The sequence below is a fragment of the Saimiri boliviensis genome, chromosome 15, assembly GCF_048565385.1.
Source record: "Saimiri boliviensis isolate mSaiBol1 chromosome 15, mSaiBol1.pri, whole genome shotgun sequence".
NCBI classification, from domain to species: Eukaryota; Metazoa; Chordata; class Mammalia; order Primates; family Cebidae; genus Saimiri; species Saimiri boliviensis.
Window position 1 is genome coordinate 90,342,751 of NC_133463.1, and position 24,587 is coordinate 90,367,337.

The following is a 24,587-nucleotide window of genomic DNA, read 5'->3' on the forward strand; positions in this document are numbered from 1 at the left end:
GACGGACCCTGGGAGGGGCCTGGGCCATAGGATCTCTGGGAAACTCAGACAGGCAGAGGGCATTGGGGGGTAGGTTGCAGGAGGAGGCTGCCCCAGCTGCAGGGAGTGCCCGCCCTCTGCTGTGGCTGCAGGGGCCTGTGGGAGGCTGGCCAGCTGGCGGAGAAGGGCAGCTTGTGTCCCAGCGTCTCTGCTGGACGGGCCCTCCAGGATGAGCCCACCCAGGCCCTTGTGGGCGGTGGACTCGGCCTCAGCTCGTGCTGCCTCAGGACTAGGGAGTGGCACCAAAGACAAATGACACTGTGGTGACAGAGGCTCCCACGGTCCACCCTCTTACCCAACCCTTACCAGCCTTGAAGCTGACAGCTCACGGTGGGCTCCTGCCTGCGCCCCCCAGACTCCCCTTCCCACTAAATCTGGCAGATGCGGCCTTTGGGTGGGGGCCTCTGCTTCCTCAAGGGGCCACCCTGAAAATGTAGGGGAGAGGATCAAGCCAGAAGGCCTGCAGTGAGACAGAGGAGGCCTGGCCCCAGGGCCTGTGCGTGCTGCAGCAAAGCTCAGGGTTGCGGGGTGGGTCAGGTTGTCTGTGACTTGCTGGGTGTCCTTGAGGTATGACACGCCCTCCCTGGGCTTTGGGCTCACCCCCTCCTGTACCTGGACTTCTGAGACGGCCCCTGGCTTAGCATTTGACGTGGCTGTGAATGCTGCTCAGGAAGACGGGGGAGGGAGGGTCTCTTTGTCCCAGGGGGGCTTAGACGGTCAGCAGCCCATCTCAGGGCAGGGGCCGGGGCGGGGACCTCTGCATTGCCTTCTGCCTGGGGATCTGGTCGGATCCCGGCCAGGGTGCTGGGTGCTGGGCCTCCAGCTGCAGATGGGCACTCCGTCGGGGCGGGCGTGGAGCCAGGGAGCACCTGCCCAGCCTGCCCCGCCCTTGGCCCCCCGCAGGTGGTGTGCACGCTGGTGGCCGCCTTCTTGCACTTCTTCTTCCTGTCCTCCTTCTGCTGGGTGCTGACCGAGGCCTGGCAGTCCTACATGGCCGTGACGGGCCACCTCCGGAACCGCCTCATCCGCAAGCGCTTCCTCTGTCTGGGCTGGGGTGAGCGGCGGTCTCCCCGACCCTCCCGGCGGGCATCCTGCCTCCTGGCCCTGCTGCTTGTTCTGCCCTGGCAGCCCCTCCTCTGCCCGTCCCCTGCGGACCCCTGGGGCCTCGGCAGCCGCTTGGGTGGGTTTCTCCCTCTGGGCCCTCATTTCTCCGTGGGACACCCAGTTCCCTTTCATGTCTACATAATGAAAACGTTTCTGGCACAAGTATGTCCAGTGCACCGCTCGGGACGTACATTCACAGAAAGACGATTCCTGGTTTTTCTGCGAGTCACGTGGGCCTGGCGCCCCGTGTGTTCTCTGCCCATTGGTCCACCCGGCACCCGGCTCCAAGGGCCCTCGCCTTGTTCACCTTCTGCCCCATCTCCTGCTCCGCCCCATCCTCTGTTGGCTTCAGAAGTGCCTGCCTGGCCCCCAGCCTCCAAGGCAGGGCTGGGAGAAGGTGGAGTCTGGCCGGGACTTGGGTGGCGTCAACGCTGTTTCTCTGCTCCTTCTCCAGGGCTCCCTGCGCTGGTTGTGGCCATTTCCGTGGGATTCACCAAGGCCAAAGGGTACAGCACCATGAACTAGTGAGTCGGGGGTTGGGGGTGTGGTGGATGGCCACATGGACCCCCAGAGCCTTCCGCCTCCCTGGAAGGCAAGGGCCGGCTGTGTCGTCCCCCTGTGTGGGGCTGACCATCTCACAGAGGCTCAGGGAGGGTGGGGCCCCAGGGGCTGCTGGCTGAGCCCCTTTGGGCAGCCCCTCCCCATTGGTCAGCCAGCTTCTCCCTGGCAGTGAGCCGTGGGCAGCAGCATTGAAAGAAGTCGGGCCATCGGGACCTTCTCCTCTGTCAGTTGGACAGGTCCATTGGCCACTCTGAGCCTCAGTTTCCCCGTCTGCTCAGTGGGGAGCCCACCTCTGCACAGTGCTGGTGAGAGGGAGGGCTGTTTGAGATTCAACAGCTCTGGGCACACCCCCGCAGCAGGCTTGTGGCGGGCAGGGCAGGAGTCGGGGGCTTATGTCACAGATGAAGTCACAGGCCCTGAAGGGTCAACTGGGCCAGGTCCTTGGTGCTTTAAGTGACAGGCCAGGAAGTTTGGGGTCATCCTAGAGGCAATATGGTTGCCAAGGTAGGGAGAGAGGGTCTGGGGCTCGGGATGGGCAGAAGAACTGGGGTGGGGGAGGGGAGCCGAGGCTTGGGGGAAGGGAGTGGCTGCAGGGAAGCGGGGGAGGGTGAACGAGAGGCAGGAGGTAGTGTTGGATGCCGGCTCAGTGGGAGCGTCAGAGCCCGCCTGGCTCACTGTGGAGCCCCGGGGACAGGGGACAGGCTGTGGCGGGGCCCTAGAGCACCACCCTGTCAGAGTGGTGGTAGGGAGATACTTAGCCTGCTGGAACCAGGGAGTGATTAGGAGGGGATGGGGACATAGAAGTGGGGTTCTGAAGGACGAAGAGGAGTTTGTTTGACAGACAACATGGCTTAGCTGCTCAGGGTAGAGGGAACTGTCCTTACTGGGTTTGCGATTTCTGTGGACGCCATGGGTGGTGTCCAGAGAGCTGGGGAATGCGGGGCTGCTGCCTGGGTGGGTGGCAGGGAGGGCCCAGGGCAGATGTGTGAGCGCAGAACCAGGTGCTGAGGCTGCAGGCCCTGAGGCTGTGGGCCCCGGGACCCAGCCCAGTATTTGAGCGTCACGTCAGGGAGGGTCCGCCAGAGACCCCAAGAGAAGGGTAAGGAGGGCCAGTCAGGTGACCTTTGTCCTGCCAGCCTGGTCCTCCTGCTGTGTGGCTCTAAGCAGGTGGGTCCCCCACTCTGGTCCCCATCTGTAAACTGGGGGTGACAGTGGCTGCCTGGGACCTCCTGAGGCCTCTGAGGCTGACGAGCAGTGTGACGTGCCCCTGCAGAAGGCGCTTCATGAGTGCCAGTTTCGTCCTGCCACTGCCCAGCTCTCCTCCCCACTCCTGGAAGGCCAGCCGCGCCCCTCTGCACACCCCTCTGCACGCGGGGCGGCGCTGATGGCCTGTCTCCTCCCCAGCTGCTGGCTCTCCCTGGAGGGGGGACTGCTCTATGCCTTCGTGGGACCGGCCGCCGCCGTCGTGCTGGTACTGACCTGCCCGGGCCCCCCGCCCGTGACCGCAGCTGGGCCCTCCACCTGCCTCCTGGCCTCAGTGCTCTCTCCTGCCCTGAGCCGTGCACCCCCCGTCCCTTCAGGGGGGCCCTGATCACCAGGGGCTGGGGGCCCACAGCCCCACTCTGACCTGCGCTCGGCGTGCAGTGCAGGGCCTGGGCCAGGAGAGTGAGCTTCCACACCTGTGAGTCTCAGCTGGCCTGATTAGTGGGCACCAGCTGTGTACCTGCCAGGAGGTCCACACAGGTGTGGTGAGTGAGTGTCGTGGGAGGAAGCTGGGGACGATGGACAGACGGCGGATGCAGGTAGCCGGGAGCTGTAGGCTGGGCCTGGGTTGTGGGTGTCCGGCCCCATAGCGCCAGACGTGAGGCTGGGGCTTCCTGCCCCCCTTGGGGGTGCCAGTGAGGACCTTCCCTGTGTGGGTCCTTGGACTTTCCTTCCCGCTCTCCTCCCACCTTCCTGTGGAGGAAGGCAAGACTGTGGCAAGTGGCAGGCAGGGTCACCGTCCCCGGGTCACAGGTGAGCTGCAGCAGCCTGAGGGACCTGCCTGGGGTCACTGGTCTCTACGGGGTCCAGCTCTGAGCCTGCTCAGCCAGCCCCTGCCCCTCTACTCTGGCAGAGCTCCAGGGCTCACACCCACCCTCCCTGCCCTCCTGTCTCGCCCCAGGAGGGGCGCTCCATGTCCGGTCACTCCTGCTGCTTGACTGACTCCGCAGGACCACACGCCTCCTAGTGGGACTCGGGCACAGGCTGGTGGCAGGGAGAGCTAGCCCTGCAGAGAGCAGTTGGGGAGCCTAGTGAGGGCTGGAGGGGCAGTGGGTGCCATCCCTGGGCAGCCCCAGACCCCTCCCCGCAATCCTGCCTGTGGAACCCACCTCCTTTACTCCTTCCTGCAGGTGGGACGCAGGAGGGGCAGGCGTGCGGTACCTGTCCAGGGCTGGGCTCAGTGCCAACAGGGCGGTGCCCCAGGGACCTGGGGATGGAGGTTGGGGGAAAGGGGACGGAGACAGGAGCCCCACCCCCATACCTGTCTCCCCAGGATGTGTCGGGAAGGCGGCTGACCCTGAGGGCTGTGGGACCTGCACCCCAGCGGCCCCTCCTGTACTTGGGCCACGTGGCGCAGTCTGGACAGAGCTTGCCGCAGGCAGTGTCCCATTGCCGGTGCCCATGCTCTCTTCTCTGCTCCAGCCACATCAGAAAACTAGGCTGCCCGGGAAAGAGGCCGCAGCCCATCAGGCTGGCCGGGGCTGTGGGTGTCCGTGCACTCTGCATCCATTGTGGAAGGCAGGTCGGGTGTGCGATCAGGAGCAACACCGTCCACCACCCTGGTCCTCTGGACGTGGGATGCCTGGTCTAGGGGTCCATGGAGTCCTGAGGTCTCCAGCCTCCAGCTGCTGGAACCGGGGCCTGAGGAATTCAGGCCTTGCCCATCGGGGTCCTGTCTGCAGAGTGGGAATGCAGGAGGAGGATCAGGGACCCTCTGGCTGTGGGGGAGTATGAGCTGAGACCCCTCCTTCCCCCCAGCAGAGAGGGCCAGGAGACGGAGAGACCCCAGGATGCTCAGGGCCAGTAGCTTACCGGAGGTGCTCCGGGAGCAGCTGTTGTCTTGAGTGGCAGCCTGGACCGGACAGCGGCAGGCATGGGAGACTTAGGCTAGAGCCCAGGAAGAGTCCCCTGGGTGCAGGAGCCCGGCCAGGGCCCTTACGGGGCGGGCAGTTAGTCTGATGGGAGTAGAGGCGGAGATCAGGAAGGAAGTCTAGGGAGAGGAGGCGGCCTGCCCAAAGCAGAGGCAGGAGGCGTGTGGCCCCGGGAGGGCCGGGATTTGGGGTGTTCCTTAGTTCCAGCTGCAGGCTGGCAAGGGTCTCCAGTCCCTGTGGGTGGGGAGCCCCCTGGTAGAAGGGATGCAAGGACCAGAGCGGAGAGGCCGACGGTGCGGTGACACGCGGGAGGGCTCTGCACAGTGGGCAGCTGGACTGGAGGTCACCTGACGCCCACTGGGTGCTGGGTTCCTATGATGGAGGCACGGGAGTTGACCCCGGGTGAGGTAGGGGGTCGTGGTCAGTGTAGCCGGTGTCGGTCCAGCCAAGGTCAGTCCTCGGCCTGCGGCGGCCCCACCCCACACTCCCACCTTTCTCTGCCTGGCAGGTGAACATGGTCATTGGGATCCTGGTGTTCAACAAGCTGGTGTCCAAAGATGGCATCACGGACAAGAAGCTGAAGGAGCGGGCAGGGTAGGACCGGGGCCACGCAGCTCCCCACACCCCCGGAGCGCAAGACCCAGAGTCCACCCAGCCCCAGGCTCCCGGGGGATGGAGGACGCTCCACACCCAGTCCGAGACTGCAGGGCTAGGGATCCCAGACCTGTGGGGACACGCAGGTGCCGAGTGCAGAGGCCCCTCAGGCTCAGCCAGCCGCAGCGTCTCACTGTGCCACAGCGTCTCCATCTGACCTGGGGCAGGCTGGGACCCGGAAAGCCCTCAGAAGCTGTGAAACTGATTGTGCAGGGACACCGCCTCTGCCGGGCTTGCAGGGTGTCGGGAGGACACCCCCAAGGCTGGGGCTGGGGTCTCTGGCCTCCCACTCCCCCGCCACAAGCCTTGCTGTGTGGCTGCGGGGAGGATGTCGCCTCTCCATTCAGGGACTCCCTGTCCCTGTGGGACCTCCATCGTGGGGAGGACAGTTCAGGCAAAAGGTGGAGCACATGCTCCTCCCTCCAGGGAGTCCAAGCCCAGGGACTGCTCTCAGCACAGTCGCTGGGCAGGGCAGAGGCGCTGGGGATGTGTGGCTGTGCCCACCTTTCAGGGTCAGGGCCCTGGGCCCAGAGGGGAAGCTGCAGAGCGTGGGGAGCTGACTAGGGTGGACGAGCCGCTCTGTCCTCCCGCTCCCTCCGGCCCCCGCTCCTCACCTCTGCCTGCTGCTCTGTGCTGTCCAGCCCCAGCTGGTGTCTGTGTGGCCCCTCCCCTCTGTCCCAGTCTTGCTTGGATGCTCGGTCTCTGTCTCTCTCTCTGTTCCTGTCTCTTCCTGGCTCCTCCTGCTGTCCTCAGTGAAAGAAGCTTCAGGAAGCCTTCCCGTTGGGTGCCTGTGGGTTCTGGTCCTGGTTCGGAACCAGCTGAGCTGGCCTTCAATCCTGAGTGCATGCAGTGGCCCTGGGGTCTGTCATTCAGGGTGGGAGTCCTGACGCTTTGTCTCCAGGCCTGGGAAGTGGAGGCTGGAGCAGCCTTCTCTACAACCTTGCCCCACCTGTCCCACACTGCTCCGGAGACGGCGGTCACACTCCGAAGAGGTCCCTAGGGCTGTATTCGGGGTGTACACACGGCAGGCCGCCTGCCTCGACCTGACCATTTTTACGATGCAGCCTCGATCTCGTGCTTCCTGGTGCAGATGTTTTGTGTGCTGCTTGGAATAGCACTGTGCAGGTTCTGTGGTTACATTCGCTTCTTACTGCTGAGCAAATGGAGGTTTAGGGAGGGTGAGTCGCTGCTGGAGCTGGGCTTGGCCACACGCTAGAGCCGAGCCCAGGCGGCCCGCACTCTGCCCCCACTGCCTGTGTGTGCAGCGGGCCTGCTGCGTGAGGCACACACGCCCAGGAGCACTCCCGGGCTTGCCTGTGTGACCCTGTAGGTTTCGCTGCCTACACAGGGAGGGGCTGGCTGGGGGTAGAGGGGCAGCAAGTACACTGGTCTGCGTGCACGCACCCACACACGTGGGCACACGTGTGGGGCATACACATGCCACGGGGACCTGCACGAGGGCCCTGCCCAGGTCAGCTCCCTCGCAGACACACAGTGGCCTTCCTCTGGGAAGTTTGCTGCTTTGTGCGGATGGAGGCAGAGTCCACCCTCAGCTGAGCACAGCACAGGGACCCGGTGCTGCCTTCCCCCACCCCTGCCACGTGCAGCCCATGGCTCTGCCCGCCACAGTGCCCACACCCCAGGCCTGACTTGGTGAGGCGGCTGAGGGCCTCAGGACCATCCCTGCCGGGTCAGGCTGGGCTCCGGAGTAGCTGGCTTCGCACAGCAGCCCCGCCCCCCGCCCCCCGCCCGGGCCCCCGGCGCAGAGCGCTTCCTTGCATTTCAGCCTCTTAACTTCACTTGCAGTCAGCCACCCGGGCACCCCCTCGGGCGCGCCCTCAAGTGTGCCGAGTGTGGAGTCCTCTCTGCCGCCGATGCCACCTCCGATGCCACCAGTAACGCCATGTTAGTGCCTCTGCTGCCACTTCCCTCCTGGGCCCACCCTTGGGGCTCTGCGCTCTCTCAGTCACCTTTTGTTTGTTTTATGTTTATCTTTCGTTTCTTCCTTTTCGGCTGTCCACTCTGGGTTTCTAGGCCACTCCCGTCCCCCCCACTGCCCCCAACTCCTCCTCCCCGCAGGCCCGCTCTAGGCCTGGTGGCACTAGGCACGGCGGGTACAGGGCATGGGGCCGGGCCTGGGCACGGGCAGAGTGTAGCTGTGGCCGGGCTGCAGTTGGGAAGGAGCGGTGGTCAGTCCTGGCCCTCCAGGGCCCTAGTGTGTAGTGGGCTGCAAGCTGCGGTCTGTTGGTTCTGGAGCGGGACCCCCACCACCACCCCTGGTGCTGCTGGCATGTAGCCCCAGACCGCTGATGCCTGGGCAGGGGTCTGCGCCCCAGGCACCCCCACAGCTCTGTGGTGGGGTGAGGAGACTGGCCGTGGCCTGCCTGATGGGAAGGCTCCCTCCCTGTGAGTGCACGTGAGCACGCATGGGAGAGCATGGCCAGGTGTGTGTGTCCATATGTGTGTCCATGAGTGTGCATCCATGTGGGAAAGAGGATCGGGTGTGCATGTGTGTGCATGTGTGCCACTGGGTGTGTGTGCATGTATGCATGTGAGTGTAACCACGTGTGTGTGTGTCCATATGTGAGTGCATGAGTGTCAATCTGTGTGGGAGATGGCCAGGGGTGTAAAAGCATGATTGTGCATGTGCCACCAGGTGTGTGGGCACATATGCATGTGTGTAACCAGGTGTGTGCATATGTGTGTCCATGAGTGTGCATTCGTGTGGGAGAGAGCATGGCCAAGTGTGTACGTGTGTGCCCACGTGAGAGCACTTTCATTTCAGCCTTTTAGTGTCCCTGCATCCAGCCACCCAGCACCCCCTTGGGCGTGCCCTGAAGTGCACCAAGTGTGGAGTCCTCTGCTGCTGATGCCACCTCTGATGCCAGAGTGTGCAAGTGTGTGTGCATGTGTGAGAACGTGCCTGGATGGTGCCTGTGTGCAAGCGTGCATGTGTGTGACTGCAACCTGTGTGTGAGAGTGTGTGTGAGTGCAGCCTGGTGTGTGTGTGTGCATGTGTGAGTGCAGCCTGGTATGTGTACAAGTGTCTGCATGTGTATGAGTGCTCCCTGCTGTGTGTGTGAGTGGAACCTGGTGTGTGCGTGCTTATGAGTGGGACCTGGTGTGTGGGTGTGTGCATGTGTGTGTGAGTGCAGCCTGGTGTGTGTGTGTGAATTTGGTGTGTACATGAGTGCACATGTGTGTGAGTGCACCCTGGTGTGTGTGCATGTATGCATGTATGAGTGGAACTTGGTGTATGTGTGAGTGTGCATTTGTGTGTGAGTGCAATCTGGTATTTTGTAAGTGTGAATGTGTGTATATGTATGTGTATATATGGCCAGGCGTGTGCAAGTGTGTGTGTGTGTGTGCATGTAAGCAATGTGTATGTGGGAGTGTGTTTATGGGTGAGTGTGTGTGTCTGTGTATGCATATGTGCCTGAGAGCAGGAGGCAGCCAGGGCCAAGAAAACAGTGAAGGACAGGTTCAGGATCAGGGGCTGCTCTGCTGACCTTGGGAAGCCTCAGGGACTGTGTGTAGGGCAGGGCGCTGTGGGCTCAGGTGGGTGGGGCCGTTGGCCTCGAGTTCCCAGCCTAAGGGGTCATCTTGTCCATACCCTGCCTCTCTCAGCCCAGGGTGAGGGCTGTATCCCCGGACTCGTACCCCATCCCCTCCTGCTTTGTTCCCTGAGCCAAGATCTAGGGGCCCAGAGTTTTAGGAGCCGTGGGAGAAAGGGCTGTGGACCCTGGCGCTGTGAGATGCGGGTGGGGAGAGGCTAGCCTGGGTGAGAGGGGCGAGCCCGGATCGGGGGCAGCATCCACACTGGCCTGCCAGGTCCCCGGAAGTGCCAGTTCCTTGGCGCTAGCATTGCCCTTTCTTTATCTCAACAGCAGGGATAGGGGGTGCCGCCCCAGGCATGGGACGGGGGCTGTGGGATACGCCCCATCTCGTTCCGTCAGAGAGAAGTGGGGACCAGAGGATGTTGCCTGGGGAGTCACTCAGCCTCTCCCCCCACCCCCAGGCATCTGCCTCTCCAGGCGGGCGCAGGCGCCGTGCAGCTGGGTGCTCCCCGGCCTCCCCTCAGCGGCTCCCGGGCATTCTGGTTCCTTCCCACCGCTCCCTGCAGCAGTATTTCCCAGCCGCAGAGGCAGCCGCGCTGTGGGAGTCATCGACTGGTCCCCAGGCCCTGGGCCACCTGCCAGCCGCAGCAGATCGGGCTGTAAATGTCAGGCCTGGAGACCCAGCACCCTTTTGGGCAGCAGTGGTGGTGACTGAGGCGGGCAGTGTGTCTTCATGGGGAGGGAGAGCCGGGAGTTCTGCACCTCCGCCCTCAGAACCCGGGTGAGGAGAGGAGTCCAGGGTCCCAGCTCAAAGAAAACCTGCCTTGGAAGGGAGGAGAGACCCTCCAGCTTACCGCCATGGGGGAAACTGAGGCCCAAGCCGAGGGCTCCTGCTCCGTGTCAGCCGTTCCTTGGCTATGTAAACATTGATGGCGGTCACAGGCCCTGTGCCAGGTGCAGGGACACAGCAGTGAGCGACAGCTGGGGGACCTGCCTGCTGCTGCAGCCTGGACGGGGAGGGGGCGGCACCGTTGTGCGCAAGGGAGGCCTCTCGGCTGCCTAAGTTCCCAGGCGCTGTGGGGTGGGGAGCGGGCAGGCTCTCCAGGGCCAGGGAGGGCGAGGGAGCTTGAGGGCCTCTCGCAGATTCGAGTTGTACAGGAAGAGGGAGTCCTGTGACGCTGTTAGCGCCCATCCTATGTGCAAGAGCAGGAGCAGCAGCGTGTGGCCGGGGCCACCGTTCCGGTGAGCTGGGAGGCACTGGCTGTGCGGAGCGTCCCATCCCGGTGCTGCTCCGGGCTCTGGGCCTGCCCGTGTCTCAGCCATGGCTAGGTGGTAACGCCTGAGGCCGGGGCCAGGCAGATCACCCCTGGATGGCATTGCTGGAGAAAAGCAGGCCCAGGCCTGGGGTGCGGGCTGGGTGGAGGAGAGGAGGAGAGTCCAAGAGGTGGGCATGGCTGGCTGTGCCTGCTAAGAGGTCCCGGGAGGCGAGGACAGAGGTGTCCCTTGGGGGTTGGGCCCTGCACGGGTGCGTCGAGCTAGGACTGGGGGCAGCATTGGTGGCTGAGCCACGCTGGAGAGGACTGAGGAGCACAGCGTGCGGTTTTGAGGGTCCTTGTCCTGGTGGACTTCACGTTCTTCTAGCATCTCTCCTGCCAGCCCTGGCACGCCAGCTCCTGCCTGGCATTCCGACCCCATGCCTGGGCCCCCGTCCCCCTATTCAGTCCTCCAGCCCCAGCTCCCTTGCCTGCATGGTGACCCTGTGCAGGATTAGGGGGAAGGGAAGCTGGCGCAGCCCCCACCGGTGGTGATGAGAGTCCTGCGGGCTGTGGGGTTCCTGTGGGTAGGCACAGGACTCGCCTCCCAAGCCCTCACCACTGCCGGGCCCTGCTGGCTCTGTCTGTGTCCCGCAGCCCCGGGAAGCAGTTTAGTGTCCCCCATGTGAGGACGAGAGCACAGGCTCAGAGGCCCCACGTGGAACCCAGTGCGGGGTGTGGGGAGGGGCCCAGGCCTTCACTGCTCCCAGGGGCAGGGTGAGGCCTGCGGTGGGGCTCCTGGAGGACCCCCTGGGAAGGGGGGCGGCACTGGGGCAGAGGCAGCAGGAGGGGTCCACAGGCAGGTGCCTGCTGGGGCTCAGCAGGCGGGGCAGAGCTGGCCCTGGAAGAGGAGGAAGCTCCCGTCGGCCTGTCTGTCGCCGTCTGTCTCTGTCTCTCTGATCCTCCCCTCCTGGCCTTGTCCGTCCGTCTGTCCTCTATCTCATTCCCCCATGCTTCTCCCTTCAGGTTTCTGAGTTCGGGGCTCCACCTTCCCCTCCCCACCGTGGCCATCTTGCTCTGCCCTTCAGGGCCTGGACCCCTTGCCTGGGGTCTGGGGCTGTCTGAGGGTCCTGGACCAGGGCGTCCTCCCTGTCCCACCCCACACCAGACAGCCCGCCCCCTCCAGTCTATCTCCCCTCCCCCATCACCTCTTAGACTGTCAGGAACCTGGGTCTTCCCCAGAGAGCTCTTTCCCCTTGTTCAGCTTCTCAGGGCCGTCCCCCTGGGTCCCTGGGTCCCCTCGGAGCCCCTGGGCTTGGGGAGGGGTGCTGGGACCTCAGTGTTGACTGCGCTCCTCCTCAGCCTGGGGGAGGGGCTCAAGAGAGAGGAGGGGCAGAGGGTGGGACAGGAGGGCGAGCCCTGGGGAGGGGAGAGGGCGTAGACGCAGCCGGGGCGGTGGGGGACTCACCCCCGCGAGGAGCTGCTCCTTGGCCCTGGCCCCCAGAGACAGGGACGGGGACTTGGGGCTGGGTGGTCCCCACCAGGTTCGGGGCAGGGTGTCCCCGGGGGCCGGGCGGGCGGCAGCGCTGACGCCCTCCGTCCTCAGGGCCTCCCTGTGGAGCTCCTGCGTGGTGCTGCCGCTGCTGGCGCTGACCTGGATGTCGGCCGTGCTCGCCGTCACCGACCGCCGCTCCGCCCTCTTCCAGATCCTCTTCGCCGTCTTCGACTCGCTGGAGGGCTTCGTCATCGTCATGGTGCACTGCATCCTCCGCAGAGAGGTGGGTGGGCGGCCTCCGCAGGGCCCTCCTTCCCCGCGGACCTGGGCGGGGAGACTGGGCAGGTGCAGCGGCCACCGCCCCAGCGCGTCTGCCGGCCGCCGTGGTCACAGAGCGGGGCCGCAGGGGAGCGTGTCCGTCCCGCTCGCTGGGAGCGGCCGGCGGCGAGGCACCTTCCCCGGGACGCCCTGCGCCCGCTCAGTCCTGGCGGCGTGGGGGACGCAGCCGTGAGGGGCTCCCATCCTCAAGGGGCTGAAGAAGACAGCTTCCAGGGCAGTGGAGACTCCTGCTCCCGGCATTTTCTGGACCTTTCCAGAAGGTGTCACTAGAAGGGTTTCACCAAACCACATCCCAGCTACCACCTGGCTGGTGGCCGGATGGGGATGATCCCGTGGAGGCTGGGATGGGGGAAGTATGCACGGCGACCTCGGTGGACTGGGACGCCCGCTTCCACGTCGGCGCCGTGAGGGCGGATGCCCAGGAGCAGGCAGCCACCTCCCGCTCCCTGATCCCCCCGGAGAGACGGCAGAGGACTGTTGAAAACCACGGGGTTCCCAAGGACGAAGAACACGGGAGAAGCCGACGGCAGGGAGCCAGGCAGAGGGTGGCAGGAGTGGGACCCGCCCCTCCCCGGGATCTCCGGCTGCCACAGGAGGCTCAGGCATGGGAGGCCTGGTGTTCCAGGCCTTGTGTGGCAATTTCCGTCCCATCCTGGACTGATGAGGCCGCCCTGCTTGACCTCCGTAGCCTGGGCCTCACTCTCTGGGCAGAGTGATCAGAGGGGCTCTGGCCTCGGGCAGCTGGTGCAGCTGAAGATGGGGATGCCGCCTGGAAACAGGTGGGAGCGGTAGCCGTGCTGAGCCGGGTCACGTGTCCGCCCAGGCCTCCCAGGCCCACAGCTCTGCCGGGAGGGGCGAACACCCCTCTGGAGGCGATCTGACCTCAAGGAAAGACGGGAGGAGGAGGAGCCGGAGTTCCCACGTCTGCCAGTGAAACAGCTCCCACCCCTGCCATCCACCAGCCAGGCAGCGCCCCACAGCAGCTCCTGACGAGGAGAGCAGGGCTCCTGTTGGAGCTTCAACCCAACCAGGCAGGCAGGAAAACAGCCCAACCCCAGGCAGCGTGGGGACCAAGGCAGCCTGGGGAGGAGAAACCTCACCAGCTCCTCCTTATCCTACCCTGGGAGAAGTTGCTCACCCTGGTGAGCACCACATCGGCTGGGCCTGTCCAGCAATGGGCTGGTGTTAGCGATTCTCAGGACAGCCCCTAGAGCAGGCGCCGACCGCTCCGTTCCACAGACGGGACAGCTCCAGGGAGCTCATCACGGGAGCTCCTCACCAGGCCTGGGATTTAAGCCCAGGCGGTTCTCTAAGGCCTCACTCTCGGCCCTCAGCGCCTGGCTTCCGTGAAAGAAGAACTGCAGCCTATGAAAAAGGAACATCCCCAAAACAAAGAGAGCCTCATGGAAATGAAAACCAGAGCAGCTCCAAGCTCAGTAGGAAGAAAACAGAGGCAACCGTCTCACAAAATAGAAAAGACGGAAACGAGAGATTTCTAAAACAATTAAGCGAATCTCCAGCGTCGGGAGCTGCAAAGGAGGCAGCGGGGCGGAGGAGCTCTGGGGAGGCCGAGCTGGGGCCGCCTGGAGCAGAGGCCGGCGCTGGGGGCCTCACGGCTGGCACACGGGGTGGGGGAAGGAGGGGACCCGGTGTGCTCCCGTGGCAGATGGGCACAGCAGACACCAGAGCTAGTCTTCCCCAAAGGCCCCCTCAAGCTCCCAGCCCCGGCGTGTGGGCTCCGGACTGCAGGGCCCTCAGGTTCCTGCCCAGAGAGGGCTCCTGCCTGGGCCTGGTAGCAAGGGGCCTCCAGCCCTACCCAGGCCCTCAGCCTCAAGGGTGGTGGCTAGGGCTGCAGGGCGTGCTGAGGAGGCGGGGCCAGGTGGAGGCCATGCCAGGCAGCCTGGCTGGCCCTGTGACCTGGGACACTCCTGCAGGCGGACAGGTCAGTCCTTCGTCTGGGCATTCCTGGAGAGGGTCCCGGAAGGCCTTGGGGAGCCCCAGCTCCTCTGCACACCCACAGAGCACTTCCCTACCCGCCTGCAGGACCAGGCACACAGTAGGTGCTCAGCAGGCGTTTGTGGGGCGGGCCCGTGAGGAGAGGATGGCGGGAAGGCGCACCTGCCGTGGCGACCTGTGGTCCTTAGCTGGTGTCCATGGGTCAGAGGCCACCGAGACCCTGGCTTCCAGGCCTGGCCTTGCGTCTGACTGGCTGTGTGGCCACAGACGGTTCCCTTGCTGTTTCTGGTCCCTGGTCCCCATCTGCCTGATGAGAGGGGTGGTGGGCTGGAAGTGCTCAGCCCCCAGCAGCATGAAGCAGAGCACTGGGTGAGGGGACGGGGCTGCAGGTCCGTGGGTGAGCGGGTGGGTAGGTGGGTGCCTGGAAGCCAGGAGCCCCAGCTTATCTTCTTTCCACCTCTGCCAACTTCTGTTTGGACACCTCCTCCAGGAAGCCTTTGTGCTTTCACCACCCCCCCCAAGGATTCCCTTTATATACTGTTACCAGCAGAGTGTCAGTGCACTGCCCAGAGCAGCCAGCAGGTGGCTGCCAGCCTCAGGGGAGGGACAGCTGGCATTCTGGGATGATGTCGCCGCATGGAGCTCCCTGTCCGTAAGCTGTGTGCTGGCGGCTGAGTAGGCCTCCCATACAGCCCCTCCTACGGAGCCCACTGCCATTGTCGCCACCGCCCCCCCTGAAGAGTGGGTGGCCGTGAAGGGCGAAACCCCCCTTGACAGACTGTGTTGCTCTCAGCGGGGTGGCTGCGGGGAGGGGCAGATCTCAGGGCCCCTGGCACAGCACCCCACGCCCCCGGGGACACTCCCAGGGCAGGGTGGCGAGGGCCAGGCTTTCCACCTGCTCGGAGGAGGCAGCGACGTTGAGGCTGCCGGAGACGCAGCCAGGCCCGGGACGTCTTCAGCCTGGCGGGTCTGGGCAGGTGCTTGCTGCAGACTGACCCACGGCCTGCAGCCGCTCTCGGGGGCCGGGAGCTCTGTAGAGAGAATCTCAGACAGGAGAGGGGAAGGCTCTTCCCCCCTCTGGGGTCTCGTTTCCGCTTCTCCACCCAGAGGGTCATGACCCTGTAGACCAGGCATCCCCAGACTGTGGCCCCCTGAGGCCATCTATCCGGCCCCCCCCCCGCCGTACTTCAGGAAGGGGCACCCTTTCATTGGTGGTCAGCGAGAGGAGCACGGTATGTGGCGGCCCTCCAGCGGTCTGAGGGACAGTGAACTGGCCCCCTGTGTAAAACGTTTGGGGATGCCTGCTGTAGACCCTGCCGAGGGGCCTCTGCCTTTCCCAAGACGCATTCCTCCTCCATAGCCTGCTCATCTGATCCCAGGCTGGCGCGGGGCGGGGGCGTGGCTGCCACTGATGTGCTCGGCTCTCCCTCCCCAGGTCCAGGACGCTGTGAAATGCCGTGTGGTTGACCGGCAGGAGGAGGGCAACGGGGACTCGGGGGGCTCCTTCCAGAATGGCCACGCCCAGCTCATGGTAGGACTTGGGGCCTGGGGACTCGGGCTGCCCCACCCACCCTGTACCCCTCCACCCCATGCCTCCAGAACCTTACTGTGCCCCAAGCTCCCCTAGGCCCCAGCAGCCCTGTTGGGAGGAGCTCTGAACCCAGTGTGCAGTTGGGGAAACGGAGGCTCACCAAGCGGAACCCCTGGTCTAGGGTTTCCAGGTGGGAAGAGCTGAGCTGATGAGTTTGGGGGTCTCAGCGAAGGCTAGTGTCCACCCCACACTCAGCCCTGCTGGCAGCAGTGCCCATCTGGTGGGACTCCACCCTCTGAGCATCCCAGTCCTCATCTCAAGGTGCCTCATCCTTACATGTCCCAGGCCCGCCCTCATTGCCCTCTGTCCCCCACCCAGGGCTGTCCTGCTCAGCTGCCACCTCGGGGTCCTACTCAGCCTGCCCGTCCCCTGCTCGTACCCTGCGTGTCCCCACCCGCTGCCTCCCTGGCGCTCTCAGGTGCTGCCCAGGTCTCAGCCCCTGCGGGGATGGGGAGCCTTCCCTTCCTTGTGGCCACCGGCCATGCTCCCTATCCTCTCTCTGGGCTCTCTGCCCTCCTCCTGCCCATCCTGGTGTCTCCTCAGCCCTGTGGTCTGCACACACCGCCTCCCCACCCCCGCCACCTGCCCTGCCGCCTGTGCCTATGGCCTGTCGTCTACGGCACAGAGTTCCCAGAACATGCACAGGTCCTGGGCGGGTGGTAAGACCCTCCACAGCCCCTCATGGAACGTCCACCTCCACACCTCAGCCTCAGTTCCTTCTGCCCGTGCCCTGGGGCTCAGCCAGGCCAAGGTGGGCTGCTTCTAGTCTCCAGCTCTGCCCCCATCCCCACCCGCCTCAGCACCCGGGGCTGGCACAGGGTAGAGCCAGGCCCCCCGTCCACCCTCCAGGCCTCGGGACAATATCCAAGCCCCGGCCTGCTCCTGAGCTGGACCTGGAGCTGTGCTGGTCTTGCCCCTGCCCTGGAGTCCTGCACACATGCCTCCGCCCTGCGCACTCCCTCACGTCCACTCCAGGGAGCCCTCCCTGACCCTTGCCCCTTCGGGCCCAGGCCGAGCCCGGGTGAACTCTGCACGGCTGCGCAGAGTTGGGTCCTCGGGATGCCCGGCCACCCGACGGCACTCTCGAGGCTCGCAGGCAGGGCCTGGGCAGAAGGCATGTCCCGCCCTGGGTGAGGGTGAGGTCCTTCGGTGAAAGACGGCCACCTTGGCTCTTGGATGACATCCAGGCAGGCCAGGCCCCTCACTGCTCTGTGCCACAGCAGCTCCATCGGGCAGGGAGCAGGTGTCCGCCAGCGGCTACCTTGTCACTTTGGGACACGGCTTCCCCTCCCCTGGTGTTTCTCCTGGCCTGGCCTCTGACCCCAGAGGGAAGATTTTGTTGTCTGCAGCAAACCCGACTCCTGCAGGTGCAGGGAAGGAACCTCCAGGTTTTCAGTGAAGGGCCGGCCTGTCCCCTGGAGCCCCCGGGCCCCTGGAGAAGGACAGCCCCAGGCCTGGGCAGGTCCTGAGCTCCCTGAGGCAGGCCTGGGCCACCCACTCCTGCCTCCCCAGGTGCCAGCCTGGTGTGGCTGCTCGAGGGTGGTAGGTGCTGCCAGCCTTGGCCCCAAATTCCATGTTCAGTCACCCCCGACTGCCTCTCCCTCGTCAGGCCCTGGCATGGGACCCCCTTTGAGGGATGCGGGGACCAGCGGGGAGAGTTCTGGTGCTGCAGGCCCAAGGGAAGGGACCAGGCCAGAGGAGGCAGTAGGTCAGCGGCTCCCTGGATGCCTTGGAGAGAGCACACGTGTGTGTCACACACACAGACGCAACCACCAGAACACAGAGCCACACAGAAACACACGTGCACAGAGCGCTCAGACGCATTCTGTCAGGTTTACAAACACAGACACGGGTCCACACGTAAACACGGGGACATGAAGTTACCCACTTACACAGAGACGGATCCATAAACACGCAAGCATCCCGACCCTCACACACATCCACCCAGAGATACAAACGCACGTTCACACCCAAGTGCAAGGGCGGCGCGGTCGCCGCATGGGCCCTGGCTGTGGGTGTGGCGGGGCTCCTCAGGGCGGCAGGAGCATTGTGGCCCTCCGAGTGCTCTGCGCACACACACCCTCCCCGCCCCTCAGCCCCGCTCTGAGGGAGGCGCTCACCGGGTCCTGCTGTCTCTGTCCTACAGACCGACTTTGAGAAGGACGTGGACCTGGCCTGTAGATCAGGTGAGCGCCCCACAGGTGAGAGGACAGTGCCGGCCCGCTCCCCTGCACGTCCCCACGCCATGCCTCTGTTTCTGCATCACCCACATCACCCATCCGGCCCACCTCTGCCGCCCCCACCCACGCCCAGCCTTACTGTCGGACCCACTGGGACCCAGGGACCCATCTGCGGCAGTGACCTTGGCCTCTGTGCCTCTCGCCCCACCTACTCCCCGAGGCCAAAGGAGGGTCCATGGGGCACAATCAGAAGCTTCCAGGACTCTCCTGCTCAGGTGCCCGTGAAGCCCCTGGCTGCCTCCCCTGCCCACCTGGCATCTCCTCTCCCTCCATCCTGGCATACAGTCCCAGCCACCTTCTGCCCGCCCCCCTCCTGCCTGCCCCCCTCCAGCACATGTGTTCTGTGCCACCTTCATTTCCTCATTGCCAGTCCCAGCAGGGGCAGAAGTGGGTGGAGCTTTCAAGCTAGGGGGACAGTGGGCAGCAAGAGGAAGGCAGGGAGAAGGACCCGCCATGGAGCCCGAGGCCAGTGCTGAGCTTCCTGGAACCAAGTGCAAAAAGAGAATGACTGCCCGATAAGGGAAGCTCCACCACCCCGCTCCAAGCATCAGACTGCAAGGGTCTGTTTCTATCCCCGTCACTGTTCTGTGAACCAGGTCCTGAGGCAGTGCCAGGCGGTGGCTTTCGGGGCTGTGGAGAGGCCAATGGACCATGCTCCCTCTGGTCATTTAGATATTTGAGGAGCACCTTCTCTAGAGACAGCCCTGGCAGAGGAGCTGGGACGGCCCCAGGTGGGGAGTGTGTGCTGCTGCCAGTTGGGCCCCTGGAGGGCTTCCCAGAGGAGGTGGCATCAGGGCTGGCTGAATGGGAGCTGAACAAGAAGTGCCTTCTGCCCCCTTGAGGTTTCCTGTATGCAGCCCCACAGCCTCCCCTAGAGGTGACCCCAGTGCTTGGGACCTCCGTGGCTTTGGCGTGTGTGGGCCTCTCTGGGCCCCCGACTCCTTCTCACTCGTGCCCTGGCTGTGGCACCTTCTGGATCGCATGCAGCTGGTGGATGCACCATGAGCAGCAGGAGCTTCCTCAGAGGGGGAGGGTGGGCGGGGCGCCAGTGCGGGGCCTGGGCCTGCGGGGAGCTTGACTTTTATTCTGCCCCAAGCTGGGCACATGGGAGGGAGGCGCACAGACCCCTCACGTGCCGGGCACTAGTTCTGACATGTGGGGAGCAGAGCGGGAGGTTGGGAGCCTCGGGGTTTGTGCGGGGTGGGGTGGCCTTGGGGGCATGTGTCCTGAGAACACCAGGGCCCTCTGGGTGGGGCATGGGAGCTGGTGGGGACGTTGATGGGCCGCTCTTGGGTGGGGACGAGGGGAGGGGTGGGGCTGAAGGTGGGCACAGGGCGTTGCTGTCAGAGGTGGCAGACAGGACAGCCCCAGGAACGTGGCCTGATGGGCTCTGAGGGGAACGGGAAGGATGTGTTTGGCAGAGTGAGTGACCCCTGGCTAGGCAGCTCAGGGGGCGTGGGTGACCCTGGGGCTCGTGTGGCTGGCGAGGTAGCTGAAGGGAGCAGCTGGTGAACACAGGCACCCAGGGCTGCTAGTGGCGGGGGGCACCCATCTGCCAGCCTGCACGGGGCAGGGCACAGGGGGCAAGCCAGGCTTCCCAGGAAGGACCCCGGGGCCTGGATGTTTGGAGACTGGGGCTTGGAGAGAGAAGGGGTGTGGAGGGCAGGCACCCCTCTGGTAGGGGCCAGGCAGCTGGGCCGGGGTCACCTTGGGGCTCTGCCAGCAAGTGGGGGCTAGATTCACTGGCAGGAGGTCGGGGGGCAAACGAGATCAGGGTGGCTGGGCCGCTGCAGCTGCGCAGAGACAGAAGCGAGAGGTGTCTGGGTGTGGGGTCTCTCCAGGGACCAGGAGGCCCCCAGGACGGAGTTGGGGACAGGCAGAGGCCCATGGCCTTGGGGCAGCGCTGTAGGAGGCTGTGTGGGAGGCCAGGGCCTCACAGCTCACTCAGTACCGCTGGGACCCCCACTCAGCCCCCAGTCGCGCCAGGCCCAGGGCCGTGGGTGTTGGGAGCACTGCAGGGCTGGCCGGGCTGTCGCAAGAACAGGCCGTTCTGCCGTTTCCCTGTGCCTCTGGGCTGGAGGCCGCCCTCGCCTGCTCTTTTCAGCACCGGGGAGGGCAGTGTGTGGGTGACAACCACTTGTCTTCTTGGGGGCCAGCAGAGAGGGCCACCCTGCCTGGCAGCCTCATCGGAGGACATAGGAACCCTAGGGACCATAGCGCCAGGCACGGGTAGGTGGCACCTGCCCTCAGATCAGGACCCAGTGGGACCTGGCCGGGGTCCGCCAGGAGGTGGTGGCCTCGCAGGTCAGACTGGGGCCCCTCTCCCACCGGGACCATCCCCCACCGTCCTCACCCCCACACCTATGTCCCCCACACCTGTCTCCCCACGGCACCCGCAGTGCTCAACAAGGACATCGCGGCCTGCCGCACAGCCACCATCACGGGCACACTGAAGCGGCCGTCCCTGCCAGAGGAGGAGAAGCTGAAGCTGGCCCACGCCAAGGGGCCGCCCACCAACTTCAACAGCCTGCCGGCCAACGTGTCCAAGCTGCACCTCCACGGCTCGCCCCGCTACCCTGGCGGGCCCCTGCCCGACTTCCCCAACCACTCGCTGACCCTCAAGAGGGACAAGGCGCCGAAGTCCTCCTTCGTCGGTGACGGGGACATCTTCAAGAAGCTGGACTCGGAGCTGAGCCGGGCCCAGGAGAAGGCTCTGGACACGAGCTACGTGATCCTGCCCACGGCCACGGCCACGCTGCGGCCCAAGCCCAAGGAGGAGACCAAGTACAGCATCCACATCGATCAGATGCCACAGACCCGCCTCATCCACCTCAGCACGGCGCCCGACGCCGGCCTCCCCGCCCGGAGCCCGCCCTCACGCCAGCCCCCCAGTGGCGGGCCCCCCGAGGCCCCCACAACCCAGCCCCCGCCGCCTCCACCCCCTCCGCCCCCGCCCCCCCAGCAGCCCCTGCCCCCGCCACCCAGTCTGGAGCCGGCACCCCCCAGCCTGGGGGAGCCCGGGGAGCCCGCGGCCCATCCGGGACCCAGCGCAGGTCCCAGCACCAAGAACGAGAATGTCACCACCTTGTCCGTGAGCTCACTGGAGGTGAGGGGGGCAGAGGTGGGCTGCACGCCAGCCAGCGAGGACTGGCCGAAGCAGCCAGGTTGCCCCTGCTGGGTGGGACCCCAGGCCATCAGCGGGCTGGGGCTGTGCCAGGCTCCGCCTCCCGGTGGCACCCCCACCCCCAACCCTGCTGGGCCCCTGTGACCGTGAGCTTGCAGCACAAATGCTGAGTATGTCTGTCATGTGGCCCCCACTGTAAGCCTGGCAGGGGGGGGTCTCACCCCATTTCAAAGGGGCTCAGGGACCCACAGTCTGGACCTACGGAGCGGGGCCTGCACCTAGCACAGTCACTAATCCAGCCCGGGACAGGCTGGCCGCATGCCCCTCCCTGGGTCTGCCTGGAGCCTGCCGCTGAGCTGGGCTCCCTGGACCTCCAGTACGTGGTTTCAGAGGCGGCCCTCCCACGGCTGCACTCCCACCACCGGGCTCCGGGTCTCTGGCGATGCTGCCCTGAGTCCCTGAGTTCTGTCAGGGGATCCAGCCATGTGGCCCCGACTTCTGGTCTCCTTGACCGTGGGGAGTGTCTCCCGGGCAGGCGAGCTGCACACCCCAGCCCAGCCCTGGTGCTGCCCCCTGACGCCAAGCGCACGGCTGAGGGAGCTGCCTTGGGTGGGGGACGGCCCTGGAGGGAGCAGCCCATCTGAGCTGGGAGAGTGGGAGGGCCAGGGCTTCTGTGGGTTCACCTGGCTCTCAGGGACCTCAGACTGACGCAGGAAGGGAGTGGCCTGGGACACGCCCTCCAGCCCATCACTGTCATTGGGGCCGGGGCTGCAGACTTGCTCTGTGGCCCTGGCAGCCCCACCCTCTGTCCTGACCTCCCACCTGGTTCCTCAGTGTCTCCACGGAAGGGGCAGCCTACATGGGAAGCAGGGGGCACCCACTGCATGTCCCCCAAGCCCAGCCTGGTCCCGGAAGGCAGGTGTGGGGTGAGCAGGTCCCTGGAGCCCTCGGTCTCAGGCAGGGAGAGGCGTGAACTCGTCAGGAGATTTTAGGGACCCTCAGTGAATGGTCACGAACTCCTTCTCCCTGCAGCGGCGGAAGTCACGCTACGCGGAGCTGGACTTTGAGGTGAGCCCTGGTGTCCCCTCCCCGGACCCTTGGGGCTGGACGTGCTCTGAGCCCCCCACATGGCCAGAGGCTCCCCAGGAGCCAGGGGTGGGGGTGGTGGGGGCCGTGGCTCCTCCTGGCCCCGGCCTCACCGCCCAGGCCCCTGCAGAAGATCATGCACACCCGGAAGCGGCACCAGGACATGTTCCAGGACCTGAACCGGAAGCTGCAGCACGCGGTGGAGAAGGACAAGGAGGTGCTGGGCCCAGAGAGCAAGGTCTGGAGGGCCGGGGGCGGGGCGGGCAGCTCTGAGGCCAGGCCACTGGCTCCCTTCTTCCCTGGCTCCACCCACTCGTCCTCCCACTCACCGTTCATTCATTCATTACTTTGGCTGTCCCTGAGGGCTGGCCTGACCCTGCCATGCCGGCGTCTGCAGGCCGTGGCCATGCTGGAGCTGAGCGGTCACAAGCCTGCCCCTGAGGCCCTGGGTCCGGATTGGGGTGGTGCCTCCAGGCTGCCCTCCTGGCAGGGACCCCTTAGCCTGACCCGATCGTAGGGGTTGCAGTCTCTGCCAAGGCTGGGGGGAGTCTGCACCTGCCGCCGCCCCGCTCTGTTCTGGGCCCTTCCCCTTCCAGCCTCCCCTGTCCCCTGTCCCCTGTCCCCAGCCTCCCGTCCCTTCCTCACTGATTCGTGTCTGCCTGCTCCTGGCTCTCCCTCCGGGCCCCATCCCTCCTGCACCACCGGGCCACCCAGCAGCCAGAAAAGCAGCAGACACCCAACAAGCGGCCGTGGGAGAGCCTCCGGAAAGCCCACGGGACGCCCACGTGGGTGAAGAAGGAGCTGGAGCCTCTGCAGCCCTCACCGCTGGAGCTTCGCAGCGTGGAGTGGGAGCGGTCAGGCGCCACGATCCCGCTGGTGGGCCAGGACATCATCGACCTCCAGACCGAGGTCTGAGCGGGTGGGCGGCGGCCACACACTGGGCATGGAGGGATGCCGCTCCGCCCGCTCCTGCCGCAGACGGGCACAGACACGCTCGCGGGCGGCGGGCCAGGCCCGCGCCCCGGCCTCAGGGCGCTCGGACAGCGGCCAGGCACAGGGCCCGCAGTGCTGGGACCAGAGCCAGATGCAGGACAGGAGGCGGCCCGGCCAGCGGGCACAGGGCATCGGAGGCCAAAGGTGCCTCGGACTCTGCCCTCCTCGGGCGAGGCCCGGCGGGCAGGTGGGCGGGCAGCTGTGGGCCACGGACAGGCCCGGTGCAGCCAGCGTCCCAGGATGCCCGCCTGAGCTCCTGCTGCGGAGGACCAGCCTGCTTGGCCCGGCCGGCCTGGCACCGTTTTTTAAACACCCCCATCCCTTGGGAAGCAGCAAGCCCCCCCACCCCTTCCAGGGCCCCAGGCCCCTCCTAGACCAGGTGGAGAGCACAGCTCTCCCACCCTTGAGGCCCCCAGGGGCAGGACTGAGCCCCCTCCAGGAAGAAGCAGGGGGGAATCTATTTTTTCTCTCCTTTTCTTTTCTTCAATAAAAAGAATTAAAAACCCACATCCTGTCTGTGTGCTTCCTCTGTGCAGCCCCATGCCCTGGCCCAGCCCTGGCTGCTGAGTTCTCCCGTGGGACCCGGTGCCCTGGCTGCTGGGGTGAAATTCCCTGCCTGGCCCTGGTGTCCCCTCACTCTCGGGCTAGGAGGCCAGGAGGGCCCTGAAGCTCCTGCCTTGCCCTGGGCCTCCTCAGGCCAGCGGTGTGGCTCCCAAGACGTCCCCTCTCCCTGGGACTCTGGGAACATTCAGGGAACCCCAAGTGCTGGTGCCCCCGGCTCCCTCCCAAAGCTTCTCAGCGCGTGAGCCTCGTATTGCTCTTGGGCTCCCTGCTGGGAACATGCTGGACGCCCGTTGTGCCTTGAGTCGTGTTCAGGAGGGACAGCATGAACGCACCGATTCTTTCAAACAGTCTGACACAGTGGAAATGCCTGTGGGAGACGGGACTCCCAGGGATGGAGGGAGCCTCTCTCTGGGTGCCCCCACCTCCTTCCTGCCCACCAGGGGCCCTGCCCTCCTCTGCTCCTGCCTCTGCCCTGGGGTAGGCACAGTTCTGGGTCCCCTCTTCATTGCCGGGACACTTCCTGTCCCCAAGCTTGGGTTTCGTCTGTCGGGGGAGTGGTGGCATGGGGAGCACCTGTGAACACCCCTAGGCCCCCCACCCCCCTGCCGCTGGCCCAGAAGGGGGCCCCTCCTCCCCGCGCCCCGCGCCCCCCTCCTTCCCTGGGAGCTGTGCGCGGCACGTCCTGCCTCCCTCTGTGTCTCCAGCAGGGGGCAGCCTGAGCCCCCGCGGGGAGCCTGGCTGCGGGCAGCGGGAAGGTAGTAGGGAAGGAGGGGCCCCCTCAGACTGCGCGCTGCACCCTGGGGGGCCCCGAGGCCAGGAGGCAACGCTGCACAGAGCCTGGGCCTGGACAGCAGGGCTTGGCCACGCTGCAGAGGGGGCGACAGCCTGGCATGCCCC

The 24,587-nt window shown here is 65.5% G+C and overlaps 1 protein-coding gene across 10 annotated transcripts in view; it reads left to right on the forward strand.

Moving 5' to 3' along the window:
- The window catches only part of ADGRB1 (adhesion G protein-coupled receptor B1), a 95,947-nt gene extending 72,314 nt beyond the window's left edge, over positions 1 to 23,633 (forward strand). For 3 of the 10 annotated variants that reach the window (XM_074387236.1, XM_039464576.2, XM_039464579.2), the window contains 11 exons: positions 943 to 1,093; positions 1,598 to 1,667; positions 3,109 to 3,175; positions 5,347 to 5,432; positions 11,909 to 12,080; positions 15,528 to 15,623; positions 17,830 to 17,869; positions 20,323 to 21,029; positions 22,080 to 22,115; positions 22,264 to 22,371; positions 22,851 to 23,633. In XM_074387236.1, coding sequence (XP_074243337.1) covers positions 943 to 1,093; positions 1,598 to 1,667; positions 3,109 to 3,175; positions 5,347 to 5,432; positions 11,909 to 12,080; positions 15,528 to 15,623; positions 17,830 to 17,869; positions 20,323 to 21,029; positions 22,080 to 22,115; positions 22,264 to 22,371; positions 22,851 to 23,048 — 1,731 coding nt within the window. In that variant the 3' untranslated portion in view covers positions 23,049 to 23,633. Of the gene's footprint in view, positions 1 to 942; positions 1,094 to 1,597; positions 1,668 to 3,108; positions 3,176 to 5,346; positions 5,433 to 7,298; positions 7,398 to 11,908; positions 12,081 to 15,527; positions 15,624 to 17,829; positions 17,885 to 18,519; positions 18,655 to 20,322; positions 21,030 to 22,079; positions 22,116 to 22,263; positions 22,372 to 22,847 lie in introns of all 10 variants that reach the window. The other 7 variants (XM_074387230.1, XM_074387231.1, XM_074387232.1 and 4 more) reach the window with 6 other exon arrangements.
- The last annotated feature ends 954 nt before the right edge of the window (positions 23,634 to 24,587 follow it).